This window comes from Solanum pennellii, chromosome 7, assembly GCF_001406875.1.
Source record: "Solanum pennellii chromosome 7, SPENNV200".
Lineage (NCBI taxonomy): Eukaryota > Viridiplantae > Streptophyta > Magnoliopsida > Solanales > Solanaceae > Solanum > Solanum pennellii.
In genome coordinates, this window is record NC_028643.1 from 68284539 (window position 1) to 68294201 (window position 9663).

Here is a 9663-nt window from a genome sequence, read left to right on the forward strand (position 1 = left end):
TATATATGAAAAAAGCTCAACATTGAACTTTCAGAAAAGACTTATTTATGTCATCAGTTAAAAGTTTGGCTCATCTATGCCATTACCGTTCAAGAATATGCTCATTCATGCCATTATTTTTTAATATTGGTTTTGCAAAATCATTTTTGACACGTGACCAATTATAATTCCGCCACGTCATCAATTTTTTAAATAAAAAAAATCAATGTTCTGAAAAAAATTTGAATTAATTTTTTTAATTTTTTTTATTTAAAAAATTGATGACGTGGCGGAATTATAATTGGCCACGTTATCAATTTTTAAACAAAAAAATCAAAATCTGAATAAAAATTGAATTGTTTTTTAAAAAAATCTTTTTTATCAAAAAAATTGATAACGTGGCTGAATTATAATTGGGTACGTGTCAAAAATAGTTTTGCAAAACCATTGTTAAAAAACAACGGCATGAATGAGCCTTTTCTTTAACAATAATGACATAAATGAGTCAAACTTTTAACTGATGGCATAAATAAGCTTTTTCTGAAAGTTCAATGACATATATGAGTTTTTTCCCTGTATAGGATATACATTACTAATAGACATAATACATATATTGGACCCTAAATTTGGCTTCAAATTTTAACTTTGACCTCCAACTTTCATAATTAACAAACAGACACTTTAACTATCCAACTTTTAAATAAACAAACACATGAGTCCTACATGGCACAATACACGTATGACACCACGTAGGATAAAATGACATGTAGGACATGTGTGTCTATTTGTTCAACTTCATATAAGTTTAAGTGTCTATTCGTGCACATCCAAAGTTGAAGCGCATAAATATGATTTGAAGCCAAGTTAAAAGACATATTTATGTATTATGTCTTACTAATATATCCTTATTCATATACAAATATATACTATATTTTGATAATATCAATACCATTGTTGAATTTCTTTTGTCACCTAAGAAGCCCTAAAAGATAAAATGTTGTAACAAACATTTCCAAGCCCAGCCCAAATTTTGTTGGGCTTATTTGACTATGAAGACTCAAGCAAGTGCAGCCCTATCTATTGTCCATTCAGAAGGCGAAACAACCCCAGCCCAGTTATATATGGATCTTGGACTCTAGTTCTCTTCCTCTTCTTAAACCCTTCACAAAATAACACCAAAACCCCCTTTTTGATCCCAAAACCCCTTTAGCTCCAAAATATCTCTACAGCCTCTGCTTTCCAGAGCCAAAGTATCGGACCCCTCAACCGCCTTCATATTTTGCTGGGTTAAATCAGTTGCTTCTTTCGTCTTTTTCATATACCATTTTGTTGATCTCTTCTCTGTTGGCATATTTGAGAAAGCAATCAAAATGAATAGTCTTGTTCTATTGAAGAAGTCTTCTTCTTTACATGCCTCGAAAAGGGTTGCTCTTAATGCCCTTACTCATCTATTGTTCTCGCCGTCGACGTCCGGCGAAGACAAGTTCATTTCTGGAAATACTCAATTTAACAGCTTTACCACTGTTAGTACGGCTAATACTTCGAGAAATGGAAACTGGGTTGATAGGAAATTTGGGGTTTCTGTAAGAGGGTTTCATTCAGGTCGGTATTTACGAGCTGGATATGCAGTGGCGAATTTACCTGAGGATGATGAAGGACTTGAGATATCAAAACTTGGTATATCTCAGGAGATCGTTTCTGCTTTGGAGAAAAAGGGAATTACTAAGCTCTTTCCTATTCAGGTTATCCCTCAAAGCAACTATCATTTCTATTTGGACAAAATTGTATCTTTTTCAGCTTTTAGGGTGCTTTGGTGTTTTACCTAATGTTACTTAGGTATAAAATTAAGTGATATATGGTAATCCTACTGTTTTAAGGAAGATTGTCATTGTGTTGATTGAATCGAGTTATATGAATATATGTTCATTGGAGAAAACATTTTTGCAATACCAAACAAAGGTGTAATGTGTTCCTGGAAGTCTTTTGTTGTTGAAGACATGAAGTTAAATATTCTCTTGGTTTGAGTAACTGAGGGTTGTATCATTTACTCCCGTGAGGTGTCGGCTAGCTTTTGTAACAAGGCAGTTGACATTCTTATAAAGGCGTGAGGGTGAGGTTGGTCCGCTAGCTTTTGTAACGAGGAAGTTGCATTTTTCTAAAGGCGCAACTCATCTATTTTCATGCTACCTTCCACCAATACAGTTACTATACAATTTTAACAAAGGCTTAAGCTGGTGGGAAGTAATCATTTAAATTTTATTGTGGCTGCTAGAGTCTTAACCTTGGCCCTCTGAGGTTTTCAATCCTTTGTTGACTGCTAGGAATTTTGTTTGAGACTTGAACAGATGGGAAGAAACACTTGGTTTTATTGTCTCTGCTAGAATTTTAACCTTTGTCCTCAAGGTTTTGATCACTTCATCTGCCACTAGGTCGTACCATTAGTTGCCTAATACGATGCTTAATATATCAAGGTTTTCGATCACTTCATTTGCCACTAGTTACCTAATACAATGCTAAGTATATCAAGATTTTCTACTTTGAAGTCCCGTTTAGAATGATCTGTCCACTTGTGTTTTAGTTGGTGAAATGAGCTTAATTTAGTCATGTACAGTATGTTTTAATGCATAGCCTTAGGTTAATTTCTTCACGAGATGCAAGGCAAAGAGAGGCATGACTTTAATTTTCTTTTGGGTTGTGCAGAGAGCTGTTCTGGAACCAGCAATGCAAGGATCTGACATGATAGGTCGAGCTAGAACTGGAACTGGGAAGACACTAGCTTTTGGGATTCCCATCATGGATAAGATCATTCGCTTCAATGAGAAACATGGGTTTGTCCTGTCTGCTTTTTCTCTGGGCTTTTATAGTTTTAGTAGTACAAATATGATAGCAGCATTATGTAATGTTTTTTCATCTGCTAGGCTTGGCAACTTTATTAAAGTTTGATTCTGAATATTTGTTGCAAATTTTGACCTAATTACAGTTGTAAAATACTAACAATGTGTTTATTCTCTATAATGTAGACGTGGAAGGAATCCTTTGGCTTTAATCTTGGCGCCTACCAGAGAACTTGCTAAACAAGTGGATAAAGAATTTTTTGAATCTGCTCCTGGTCTGGATACGCTGTGTGTTTATGGTGGTGTTCCCATTTCACGCCAAATGAGTTCCCTGGACAGGGGAGTTGATGTTGTTGTGGGAACGCCAGGTCGGATTATTGATCTGCTGAAGAGGGGTGCTTTAAATTTGGCAGAAATCCAGTTTGTTGTTCTAGATGAAGCTGATCAAATGCTTAATGTGGGTTTTGCGGAGGATGTCGAGACCATATTAGAAAATGTTCCGCAGAAGCACCAGACACTGATGTTTTCAGCCACAATGCCCAGTTGGATATTAAAAATTACCAACAAGTTCCTGAAAAATCCAGTTCACATTGATCTTGTGAGACCATAAATGCTCAACATTTTAATACAAATTTCCTTAATTTTTTAGAACTTTGGAGGCTAATTTTTCGATATATCCCAGGTAGGAGATTCTGATCAGAAACTGGCTGATGGGATTTCCTTGTTTTCAATTGCTTGTGATATGCATCAGAAACCCGCAATTCTTGGACCTCTGATAACTGTATGGAGATATACCTTCAGTCTCCTCTGTCTCACCTTATGCCTATCATATTGTTCTAAGTCGCTCTCTATTTATTTCCACCAACATAAAGATAATGGTCTTTCTGTTGTCTAATTTTTTGATAATCCTTAATCTCTGAAACTAATTGAGCATTTCATTTTTGCAGGAGCATGCAAAAGGAGGCAAGTGCATTGTTTTTACTCAAACTAAACGTGATGCTGATAAATTGTCGTATGTAATGCAAAAGAGTTTCAACTGTGAAGCTTTGCACGGGGACATCTCACAAACCCAGAGGGAGAGAACTTTATCAGGTTTTCGCCAAGGTCAATTCAATGTTTTGGTGGCTACTGATGTTGCTGCTCGAGGACTTGATGTACCTAATGTTGATCTGGTTGGTCTTTTGTTCTCATATTTGTGACTTTAAGTTCAATAATCACTGCATTTCTTCTCTTTCATCTGTACTATCCAGCAATAGAGCAGGCAACATATTAGAAAACCCTCTGTCGGAACCTGTTGATCAACAAACCAATAACATGACATGTAATAGAAGGGGTTCAGTGGAAGTTGCATATTTAAATAGCAACCTTGCCTGATCCGTCATGTTTTTAAGGTTTATCATTTAATAACTCAATACCACTTTACTCGAATGCAGACTAAGCAATTTCTTCAGTTTCCTCTCCGTTGAAACACTTTTTCTAGGGGTCTTTATATAGTCTATGTTTGATTTATACATCTCTAAAGCATTTGTCAATTGCAGTGTTGTGAAAAGCGCAAAAAAGCGCGCTTCAAAGTGAGGCGACACCAGTGCGCTTCTTTCTCCTGAGGCGATGCGATCTGAAAAAGGCGCTCGCTTCAGATAAAGAAGCGAGAAGCGATACTAAGGCAAAAGCGCAATAAAGCGCGCTTTTTATAAAAAAGCGACAATTAGGGTTTTTTTTTTTTTAATTAGGTTTTTTTAAAAAAAAATCTGAAATATACAATATAACTTAATTTTTCTTTCACGACTCTTCTTTCGCCTCTTCTCTCTTCACGACCACGACTGAGACTGTGTCTCTCTTCATACCTCGATCGGATTGCAGGTAAGTTTTAACCGATGTTTATTAGTTCATCTCTGTGAGTTCCTTTTCTCTTGAAATATATAATCTTCGCCTTTGCTTCATCTCTGTGAGTTTCTTTTCTCTTCACGATGCGACTGCTGTAGTTTTTTCTTCTTCTTCTCTTCTTCTCTTCATCTCTGCTGCGATCTGCTCTGTTTCAGTTCACAATTACTGACTGCCTCCTCTGTTTTTTTTCAATTCTTTTGCTTTTTTTTTTTGTTTTTATTTTGTGATCAGTGTGTATGCTTGCAGCTCTTTTTTTTTTTTTTGACACTTCTGATGATGAAGAAGATGATTACCAATTATAACCCTTGGTTATGGCACTTGAATAGTTTGAGGATCTTGTTGAAGAATAGGAGTTTGAGTCTTTGTGATTTAATTATATTTTTGATTTTTTGCTTTATATGTTATGACTTATGAGTATTATTGACTATCTATTTTCTTTTAATCTAAGACTATATTACCTCTATTTAGTTATTTAATATTTTTTTTATACTAAATGTCGCTTTTTTTAAAAAAAGCGCGCGCTTCGCGTCACGCTTCTGTGAAGCAAGCCCTCGTCGCTTTTTTCCGCTTCTCGCCTCCCAAAACACTGGTCAATTGTGAGAAGATGTATCTGAAAGTAGCAGTCTTTTCTACATACTTAAAGCAATAAGGTACGATCATGGGTGAAGCTATGTAGAACCAAGGAGATTCCGTTGATATCCTTCGTCAGAAACTAAACTCCACAAATAGGTCAAGAACGAGTGCTTTAATTATACAGAGACTATTGAATCCCCTTGAGATAAAAGAGCATTCTAGTTTAGTGGGAATGAGATTGCTTTAGATCCCACAGATTTGCTCCCAAATGTGATATTCTAGTAATATTTTGGATTCCCTGCATAAACTTGGAAATATTTTGCTGCTCAGGTGGTACATTATGAGCTTCCAAACTCATCAGAGATCTTTGTTCATCGATCTGGTCGAACTGGGCGTGCTGGGAAGAAAGGAAGTGCAATTCTGATTCATTCGTCAGGCCAACATAGGGATGTGAAAGGAATCGAACGTGATGTAGGATGCAGATTTATCGAGGTAAGGCGGCTAATATCGGTGATGCTTTTACTTTTTGATGTCATCTATTCATATTTTTCCCACATTATTTTTTATGGCACTGATGAATGTGAACCTCAGTTGGAGAAAAGAGCTTTATGCTCAAGAAGACGTCTGTGCGAGTTGACTGCTGTAACTTATTAGTGCTAAAGGGGCTGCTGTTTACTTCTGCATTCTTTCTTTTTCATGGGGTCAAAAAAGTTAAAGTATTTTACTAAGAATCATAAGTTCTTACCACCAAATATTTTATGATTGCAGTAAGAATAGCGCATTTTAGTGTTAACTTTGACGATTCAGACACTTTTGGCCTTCTTTTCACCTCTATTACTATTACTATTGAGGATATCTCTCAATGATTTCAATGTAGTAACTCAAGCAGATATGCCTCAAGAAATGGGATGTTAGGAATAGTATTTGTTGGCATATTGTAAATGGCTGTAGTTAGGTCCAGTACATCTTTGTCATGCTTTACTATGTGAGGGAGATGTGGTAGTGTGCTATTATTTGAATACTAGTGTAAACAAACTAAAAATTTTATGTCTTTGAAGTAGTTCATGTTCTTGTGTAATTTACTTCATGGAGCACGATTTGTCACTCTTCATATCTTTTGTGTCTTGCCCTCTTGTTGAGAGAGTGACAAGTGGAGTTGAATCTTTATTTATTTGGGAATTTCAAAATCAGTGATATCTTACTTGATTGAATAGTATTGAATTGTGAGAGTATACAGACTGGAATGGAGCTGAAAATGAAGCAGCTTATAGTTGGCTCCAGCAATTATCTAGTCTTTTCAATTAAGTATCGTAATCCTCCTGTTCTAACTTGGCCAAATTCGGTGAATTGTAAGGCTATTTCTTATTTTCTCTTCTTATTTTCATGTGTTTGGTGAAAAAAGCTTCCAAGGATAGAAGTAGAGGCTGGAGCAACAGACATGTTCAGTGACATGGGCAGAGGTGGGGGCCGCTTTGGCTCTTATGGAGGCATGGGAGGTGGTCGGTTTGGTGATTCTGGTTCAGGTCGCTCTGGTGGCTATGGAAATTCTGGCGGCAGGTTTGGGGGGCAAGGCGGATATTCTGGTCGAACAGGTGGATCTGGTTTTGGACGATCAGGAGGTAGCTTTGGTGGATCAAGCTCAGGTCGCTCAGGGAATTTTGGTGGTTCCGGGGACATGCGTGACTCCAATCGCCAGGGAGGATTTGGTAATTTTGGTGGTTCAGATCGTAGTGGCGGTTTTGGAAGTTCAAACCGGACTGGTGGCTTTGGAAACTTCGAGAGTTCAAACCGCTCAAGTGGTTTTGGAGGATTTGGTTCAGGCCGCTCTAGTGGATTTGGTGATTCACGCTCTGACAATGAAAATCGTTCTGGGAAGAAATTTTTCTAGTTCTTTCTGCAAGGCAAGTTCCTTGTTTTCTATTGATGAATTTGATGTTCTCACCCATATCTTCATTGATAATTCTCCATTTGTTCCTACTTGTATACAAAATTATTTAGCGGGACTTACTAATACTATGACAGTAACAATAATAATCATAAACCGAACAAAGAGGTATAGGAAATAAAAGGTCTTCTTTGGTGTAACAATAAAAAAAAGAAGCTCGACTCTTTGATATATCAGTAATTACCAAGCACGTGTGCTGATCTGTTATACAGTGCATCATGCATGAGTTTAAATGGTTTGCCCCTGTAAGAATGGCTGTTTGGATTTGGAATAGTTTCACCTATAAAACCTTTCTGAAGCTGCTTGTTGTCAAAAGAACATGAAACATCTTCGAGCGGAATGACTGTAAAAGTAGGATATTACAACCAACTCACAATTGTCTTCCAGATATAAATATGAAGTGGTTTTCCCATTTTGATTGGTTTGTTACCATTGTGTGACGCTGTTGAAACCTGTGCATATGCTGCAGACTCAGATGTTGCATGTAGTTGTTGTACGTATTGTGTCCCATGCCGTCCCTTGCTTGAGAAAATAAGGGGATATTTTACCAAAGATAGTTTTGTTTGTTTATGTGGACGGAAATTCTGCAGTTTGTCCTGTTATGTACATCATAAGATGCTCCTCTGAGGATTTACCCCTAGCGTTATGTTTTTGAGGTAATCTACTTGTTTGTTTAACAGGTGAGGACACTGTGAATATGGCTTATTGGGAATGACCATGAAGAGACAAATGTGCGACTGATGTCCAATTTGTGAAAGCATATGTGTTGATTATCAGGTTTTGTTTAGATTTGCAGTAGTTCCAGAATATGATTTTACAACTAAAATGCTATACGTAGAGAATTCCATAAGAAATAACCATTTAATATCCACTTGGTTTCCACCTATATGTAATCTTTAGCTTTCAAGAACACAGTCTTTTGCTTGCCCGCTATTATATTGTCTCTTAGTCATAATTTTTTATTATCTCAAGCTTAATGTTAAGCTGCGATAGCCGAGCTATTGTTTGAAATTCTGCAGTAATGCAGTATGCAGTGACAGTTTAGATATTTTAATCTCAGTTTGCAAAAAAAAAAACTATGCACCAGTACTCTTTTTAGATGAATGTACTAATTATGTATATAGGATGCTTGGATACAAGGCTGCCATAGAAATTTTGTGGGTGTTAACAGTTGCTTGAGGTTCATATTTCCCTCTATGTGGGGTTAATTTTTCGAATACAAAATGTTAAGTGAAGTGAATTATTATCTCTTTATGATATAATATTGGTAAAACTGTTATTTTTCTTGGGGAAGAAGTCTTGTATATTCTCGCTATGAAAGTGATTTATGTATACTGATATCGTTGTACAAATGAGAACAAACTTGACAAAAGTTATGTCTTTAGCATAGTGGTAATGTATGTCTTGTTTTATTTTGACAATGATTTACCGTTGTTAGATATATTCAATAAAATATTGATATCGTTATACAAATGAGAACAAACTTGACAAAATTTATGTTTTTGGGATGTCTTGTTTTATTTTGACAACCATTTATCGTTGTTAAATACATTCATTAAATAAAATTTTTGACTCCATCATTATACATCTTTTGTATATGTATTGGCTTTTGATTGTTTATATCTTAATTCATATAATTTTTTTAAAATTTTAGCGTGGAGTACATCTTAATCAAAGAAAACTAAAAAAGAAAAAAGAGAGAGTTGGCAGAAAATATGCTTCATGTCCCTAAAGGTCCGGTCGGCTGGTCGGCAGAGGAAACTAACATTCAAATTTTAGTTTAAAATTTGTCATTCTAGAAATAATTTTTTTAAAATTAATAGAAGTGACAAAAAATTAATATTGAATTGAAATTAAAAAATAAATCATATTATCTTAAAGCAAATTAGTTTTTAGTTAATAGTGTTTCTTTTTAAGGAACGTCCAGAATAAAGATAATATTTTTAGCCAATATATTTGTTTGACTTTAATTTAATATAAAAATTTAAAAAATAACTACGACTTTTGAATAGTATAATCACTATAATAGACATAGTTTTAGCAATAATAAACATGCACCATAGACTTTTAAGGACATTTAAAAACAGTACTAAATGTCATTAAAATTAGCAACAATTAAAAGCTATTGTCGTTAATTGGTTACTGCTACAAATTATTTTGATGTAGTGAATTTTAAGCGGAATATGTAGAACACATTAAAATATTGTTTAAGTCTTGTAATTTTAAAAAACATCATATGAGAAGTAAAAAATTTCAAAAAATGAAAAAAGAAAGAAGAAGATATTTTAAACAAACAACTAAAAAACAAAAAAAAAACAAAACAAATTGAAACAAAAACTTTTGATAAGCTTTAATTTGTGCATTACTTTCAAAACTAAAATTAGTTAGAGAGATAGTTTTTAAATTTCCCACTAGGTATTTAATACAGATTTCGATTAAACAAAATAG

At 35.0% G+C, this 9663-nt stretch overlaps 1 protein-coding gene across 2 annotated transcripts; it reads left to right on the forward strand.

Moving 5' to 3' along the window:
- The first annotated feature begins 1145 nt into the window (after nucleotides 1–1145).
- Nucleotides 1146–8203, forward strand: LOC107026053 (DEAD-box ATP-dependent RNA helicase 53, mitochondrial-like). 2 transcript variants are annotated; one of them, XM_015226892.2, is made up of 8 exons: nucleotides 1146–1721; nucleotides 2680–2807; nucleotides 3000–3411; nucleotides 3496–3594; nucleotides 3761–3985; nucleotides 5601–5762; nucleotides 6673–7171; nucleotides 7896–8203. In XM_015226892.2, exons 1-7 carry the CDS (start codon nucleotides 1350–1352, stop codon nucleotides 7156–7158), a joined length of 1884 nt encoding a protein of 627 aa, XP_015082378.1. In that variant the 5' UTR covers nucleotides 1146–1349; the 3' UTR covers nucleotides 7159–7171; nucleotides 7896–8203. The 2 variants fall into 2 exon arrangements, with proteins under 2 accessions (XP_015082378.1, XP_027774185.1); XM_027918384.1 differs by lacking the exon at nucleotides 7896–8203 and having other exon boundaries at nucleotides 1350–1721; nucleotides 6673–7269.
- Nucleotides 8204–9663: the final 1460 nt, after the last annotated feature.

What these genes read in the sequence shown, in the direction of transcription:
- LOC107026053 (XM_015226892.2), top strand. Translation starts at nt 1,350, where the DNA reads ATGAATAGTCTTGTTCTATTGAAGAAGTCTTCTTCTTTACATGCCTCG. An exon ending in CTAAGCTCTTTCCTATTCAG is followed by an intron (nt 1,722 to 2,679) that starts GTTATCCCTCAA and finishes TGGGTTGTGCAG; the next exon opens with AGAGCTGTTCTGGAACCAGC. An exon ending in TAGGATGCAGATTTATCGAG is followed by an intron (nt 5,763 to 6,672) that starts GTAAGGCGGCTA and finishes TGGTGAAAAAAG; the next exon opens with CTTCCAAGGATAGAAGTAGA.